This window comes from Macrobrachium nipponense, chromosome 44 (assembly GCF_015104395.2).
Source record: "Macrobrachium nipponense isolate FS-2020 chromosome 44, ASM1510439v2, whole genome shotgun sequence".
Taxonomy (NCBI): domain Eukaryota; kingdom Metazoa; phylum Arthropoda; class Malacostraca; order Decapoda; family Palaemonidae; genus Macrobrachium; species Macrobrachium nipponense.
The window spans coordinates 25,327,808-25,334,510 of record NC_087221.1 but is presented as its reverse complement, the minus strand read 5'-3'; the positions used below and the strand labels follow the sequence as shown (position 1 = coordinate 25,334,510).

The window sequence follows — 6,703 nt, the reverse complement described above, 5'->3', positions numbered from 1 at the left end:
TATATATATATAAAATTATTGTAGTAGGTATAATTCTCCGCTTGTCAAAACAAAGCCTTTGGATCCAAGTGCTTGTCAATACAGAGCCTTTGGATCCAAGTGCAAAAAATAGGAAGAAATCATGATGTCCTTTAGCGAAAAATGAACTCACGTCCCATAATCTCAGAGAGGTCAGGTCGGCAACACGACCTCATTGAGATTATGGGATGTGGGCTCGTTTCCCGTTACCGGACATCATGATTTCTTAATATTTCTTGCGCTTGGATCCAAAGGCTTAAGAGAATTGGAGACCTCTCTCTCTCTCTCTCTCTCTCTCTCTCTCTCTCTCTCTCTCTCTCTCTCTCTCTCTCCTCTCCTAGAGATAAGTGAGCACATGATGTCTCCTCCGATGGGCTAATAAGTCTTTGAGACATCCTAATCCTTGTAACTCTCTCTCTCTCTCTCTCTCTCTCTCTCTCTCGAGCGCGTTTGCGTGTTGCCTTCTGTGAGTGAGTATGAGTTACCATTTTAGGATTTTTCTGGAAATACAAAATGTTAAAATTCTCTGTCTCTCTCTCTGTCTCTCTCTCTGCGTGTTTTTTCTGTGATTGGGTATAAGCAAATTAAATTAAAGATTTTTTGAAATGCAAAAGTTTTAAAAGTCTCTCTCTCTCTCTCTCTCTCTCTCTCTCTCTCTCTCTCTCTCTCTCTCTCTCTCTCTCTCCCGCTCTCTCTCTCTCTCTCGCTCTCTCTCTCTCGCTCTCTCTCTCTCTCTCTCTCTCTCTCTCTCTCTCTCTCCTGCTCTCTCTCTCTCTCCTGATCTCTCTCTCTCTCTCTCTCTCTCTCTCTCTCTCGACAAAAAATGTAGCCTTGAATCATAATCAAATAAATAATCAATCAAGTAATAAAATCCAAAATAAGAAAGAAACAAATAAAGAGAGGAATAAAGAATATCAGGTAAAAGAAAAATGCAAGCCATCAACGAGATATGCAGAGATTGTCCAGCAAAAAAATTTCAAACAGCATCAGCTCCAAAATTCTACTCAAGAGTAATAACTGTATTTATTATGCAAGAGGATATTGCAGAACGGAGAAAATTGCAGATTCTGACACAAAATGAATAATTAGATGGAAGGAAGATCAAATATTATGGAAAAGTTGGATTTTTTTTAATGCAGAATTTCTGGAAATAAAAAAAAAGAACAACATACCAGAAAACAGGAAAGAGACATGGGGAAAATCTTTATTACCTACCAATATTTTAAATGAAGGAGAAAAACTCGCAAACCATCATAGTGATGAATGCGCAGGGGTGTAGTTACGAGTAACTCAAAAAGAAAAATAGAGTACTTAGAAGAAACTAAACCCAAAGAATTGAAAAGAAAATAGATATAATGAATATAAGTGAAAACCTGGTATTCCCAAGAGACTGGGAATGATGATCAAATAAAAGGGTTCCAAACTTATAGATCAGATAGAAAAAATAGGAATCAAGGGGGAACCACAATATATGGGAAAGACAAAAAACAAGGAAAAAAATATATGAGAAATATAGTAACACAGAATGTGAACTAATAGCGGTAGAATTTGAATCTGAAAAATTAATGAACATAGTAATATATAGACCTCATAATACTAAAGAGTTTGAATTTTAATAATAGAAAAATTGGTATGATATATGTAGAAATCACAAGGACTGGACTATTCTCCTATCTGGAGGACTTCAACTTTTCTTACGTAGACTGGAAAGAACGAATAGGAGATTGTGGTTGTACTTATACATATAAAAAAGAGAGTAATAGTAGTGCAGAAGATAAGAGGGAATTCGAAAAGCTATTAGATATGCTACTAGAATACAACATTCAACAAATAAATCACCTGCCAACAAGAAGGAAAATACGTTTAGACCTAGTTATTTGTGAACAAGATGATTATGTTAAAGAAATAATAGTTATAATGCGAGTATTTCAGACCATAATGTCATAGAATTAACAGTCCATTCCAAAGCAAGTGAAAACAGAGATAAGCAAGAAATGAAAAAGTGGGAAGGATATGGAAAATACAACTTCTACAGTAAAAATATAAAATGGTCAGAAATAAATGAAGAATTAAACAAAGATTGGGATAACATTTTCGTAAGTGATGACATAAGGGTAAATACGGAGATATTATATAAAATATTAGAGAAAATAGTGGATAAATATATACCGAAGAAGAAAAGTAAACATCAGTCATGCATACCCAAAGAGACAGAATGGATCATGTTCCAGAAAATCAGAAAAGTGGAAAAAGGTCTTGCAAAAGAAAAAAATGCATGGAAAGTTATAGAACTAAAAGTAAGATAGAAAATGCAGAACAAAAGATTATACAATCAAAAGAAAATGAAAAACGGGACTTGGAAGAAAAAACCCTAATAAATATCAAGCAAAACCCCAAACTATTATACTCATACGCGAAAAAGATGAAAAAAAGAAGAATAGAAATAGGCCCTCTAAGAATTGAAGGGAGATTAACGAATGAAAAAAAGGAAATTTGCAACATATTGGCAGAACGATATAAGAGAGAATTCACCCCTAGAATAGATAATGAAGATAATGATATAGAAGTAAGGGACGAAAATAGTGAATATTTAGCTGACATAGATCTTAATGAAGCTGATATTGTGCAGGCTATTAATGAAATTAAAAATGGAGCTGCAGCAGGGCCTGATGGAATTCCTGCTATTTTGTTAAAGAAAGTAGTTCATTCTATCGCAAAGCCACTTGCAATATTATTAAGACAAAGTGTAGATACAGGCAAGATTTATGGTGAGCACAAATTAGCATATATTACCCCTACTTTCAAAAGTGGATCAAGATTAGAGGCAAGTAATTATAGGCCTGTGAGTCTAACACATCACATATTATGAAAGTGTATGAAAGGGTAATGAAGAAAAATATTATGAAACATTTAATAAAAAATAAATTTGTTTAATATAGACGACATGGTTTCGTACCCGGAAAAGTACACAAACCCAATTGTTAGTCCACGTGAGAACATATTTAAAATATGAAAGCGGAAATGAAACAGATGTGGTTTATCTAGACTTTGCAAAAGCTTTTGACAAAGTAGACCATAATATATTAGCGAAGAAAATTGGAAAACACAAAATCGTGGATAAAGTAGGAAGATGGTTAAAAGAATTTTTACACAACAGAAAACAGATAGTTATTGCAAACGATGAGAAATCGGATGAAGCCAAAGTAATATCCGGTGTGCCACAAGGTACGGTGTTAGCTGCAATACTGTTTGTTATTATGATTGAAGACATAGACAGTAATGTTAAGGATTCGGTAGTGAGTAGTTTCGCCGATGACACAAGAATAAGTAGAGAAATTACTTGTGATGAAGATAGGAACGCTCTACAAAGAGACCTTAACAAATTATATGATTGGGCAGAGGAAAATAGGATGGTATTTAACTCTGATAAATTGGAATCAATAAATTATGGAGACAGAGAAGGAAAGCTATATGCATATAGGGGACCTAATAATGAGACAATCACAAATAAGGAAGAGTTAAAGACCTTGGTGTGATGATGAATAGGAACATGTTTTATGCAATGATCATATAGCAATTCTTTTGGCAAAATGTAAAGCAAAAATGGGAATGTTGTTACGGCACTTCATACAAGAAAAGCTGAACATGATTATGCTTTATAAAAACATATGTTCGTAGTCTACTTGAATATTGCAATATGATATGGTACCCACACTATCAAAAGGATATTGCACATATAGAGAGTGTACAAAGGTACTTTACAGCTAGAATAGAAGAAGTTAAGGACCATTGACTACTGGAAAGACTACAATCCTTAAAATTATATAGTCTAGAAAGGAGAAGAGAACGCTACATGATAATTCAGGCATGGAAACAGATAGAAGGAATAGCAGAAAACATCATGGAACTAAAATATCAGAAAGAGCAAGCAGGAGGTAGATTTAATAGTGTCCCAAACTATACCAGGAAAATAAGGAAAGCACACAGGACATTAATCCACTACGCCACCAGCATCGATAATGCAGCATCTATTCAATGCGTTGCCAGCTCATCTGAGGAATATAATCAGGAGTGAGCGTAGATGTGTTTAAGAATAAGCTCGACAAATATCTAACTGCATCCCAGACCATCCAAGATTGGAAGATGCAAAATATACCGGAAGATGTGCTAGCAACTCTCTGGTAGACATTAGAGGTGCCTCACACTGAGGGACCTGGGGCAACCCGAACGAACTGTAAGGTCTGTAAGGTAGGGTCTCTGACTGCGTTTGCGTGATGTTTTCTCACTTGAGTCAATCACTCTGTTGGCGTGTTTTTGGACATGCAGTATTTTTGGATTCTCTCTCTCTCTCTCTCTCTCTGGGCATCCATGGCACACACACACACACACACACACACACACACACACACACACACACACACACACACACATCCTCCCTCCCTCTCAACAGAATTGGAGACTTCACTAAATCTTTTCGAAAACAATTTCAGCCGACAAGTCCATGAGCAAACACGACTGGGTAAGTGTCAGTCAGATCGTTTTGTGAACCAATACTTGTACGAAAAAGTTTCGCTCGACAGCTGACGCACACGACGCCCTTCTGCTCGTTCGTTCGTTCGTTTGTTCGTATATTTGGGATTTTAGTAGTGGATTCCTCTCTCTCTCTCTCTCTCTCTCTCTCTCTCTGTTTGCGTGTTCACTTCTATGATTGGGTATAAGGAAATCAATTTAAATAATTATTTAAGATGTAAACTTTTTAAAAATTCTCTCTCTCTCTCTCTCTCTCTCTCTCTCTCTCTCTCTCTCTCTCTCTCTCTCTCTGTGTGTGTTGCGTGTTCACTTCTATGATTGGGTATAAGGAAATCAATTTAAATAATTATTTAAGATGTAAACTTTTATAAAATTCTCTCTCTCTCTCTCTCTCTCTGCGTGTTCGCTTCTATGATTGGGTATAACCAAATCAATTTAAAGGGGGAATCGAAACCGAGTGCGACATTAATCCGCGTTCATCTGCTCTCCCGCTCGCCCTTCGGAGGATTTCGGCGTCGCGATGCAACCTGTGACCCTCGCTTATTATGGCGGAGACGGACAAGCTCAACATGGACAGCATCATCGCCAGATTATTGGAAGTGAGGGGGTCTCGTCCAGGAAAAAATGTTCAGCTGACAGAATGAAATCAGAGGCTTGTGCCTGAAGTCACGAGAAATTTTCCTATCACAGCCAATTCTTCTGGAGTTGGAAACTCCCCTTAAAATATGTGGTGACGTCCATGGACAGTACTATGACCTCCTCCGAATATTTGAGTACGGAGGAATCTCGCCAGACTCCAACTACCTGTTTTTGGGCGACTACGTGGACCGTGGAAAACAGTCGCTTGAAACCATATGTCTCCTATCTTATAAGATAAAATACCCAGAAAACTTTTTCCTGCTCAGAGGTAACCATGAATGTGCCTCCATCAACAGAATCTACGGCTTTTACGATGAATGCAAACGACGGTATAACATCAAATTGTGGAAGACCTTCACAGACTGTTTCAACTGTTTACCTGTGGCAGCAATTGTCGACGAAAAGATCTTCTGTTGTCACGGAGGATTGAGCCCCGACTTGTAAAGCATGGAGCAGATCAGGCGTATCATGAGACCAACTGACGTTCCTGACCAAGGTCTCCTCTGTGATCTCTTGTGGTCAGATCCTGACAAGGACACAACCATAATGTCATAGAATTAACAGTCCATTCCAAAGCAAGTGAAAACAGAGATAAGCAAGAAATGAAAAAGTGGGAAGGATATGGAAAATACAACTTCTACAGTAAAAATATAAAATGGTCAGAAATAAATTGAAGAATTAAACAAAGATTGGGATAACATTTCGTAAGTGATGACATAAGGGTAAATACGGAGATATTATATAAAATATTAGAGAAAATAGTGGATAAATATATACCGAAGAAGAAAAGTAAACATCAGTCATGCATACCAAGAGACAGAAGGATCTTGTTCCAGAAAATCAGAAAGTGGAAAAAAGGTCTTGCAAAAGAAAAAAATGCATGGAAAGTTATAGAACTAAAAAGTAAGATAGAAAATGCAGAACAAAAGATTATACAATCAAAAGAAAATGAAAAAACAACGGGACTTGGAAGAAAAACCCTAGTAAATATCAACGCAAAACCCCAAACTATTATACTCGTACGCGAAAAAGATGAATAAAAGAAGAATAGAAATAGGCCCTCTAAGAATTGAAGAGAGATTAACGAATGAAAAAAAAGGAAATATGCAACATATTGGCAGAACGATATAAGAGAGAATTCACCCCTAGAATTGATAATGAAGATAATGATATAGAAGTAAGGGACGAAATAGTGAATTATTTAGCTGACATAGATATTAATGAAGCTGATATTGAGCAGGCTATTAATGAAATTAAAAATGGAGCTGCTGCAGGTCCTGATGGTGTCCCTGCTATTTTTTTAAAGAAAGTAGTTCATTCTATCGCAAAGCCACTTGCAATATTATTAAGACAAAGTGTAGATACAGGCAAGATTTATGATGAGCACAAATTAGCATATATTACCCCTACTTTCAAAAGTGGATCAAGACTTGAGGTAAGTAATTATAGGCCTAGTGTCCTAACATCACCATATTATGAAAGTGTAGAAAAGGGTAATGAAGAAAAATATTATGAA

At 36.5% G+C, this 6,703-nt stretch overlaps 1 protein-coding gene across 1 annotated transcript; it reads left to right on the top strand.

Moving 5' to 3' along the window:
- Window positions 1-4,991: 4,991 nt before the first annotated feature.
- LOC135203839 (serine/threonine-protein phosphatase PP1-gamma catalytic subunit B-like) lies at window positions 4,992-5,723 on the top strand. The gene is given in 2 exon segments (XM_064233802.1): window positions 4,992-5,182; window positions 5,184-5,723. Coding segments are annotated over 2 exon segments (537 nt in total). The 5' UTR covers window positions 4,992-5,093; the 3' UTR covers window positions 5,632-5,723.
- The last annotated feature ends 980 nt before the right edge of the window (window positions 5,724-6,703 follow it).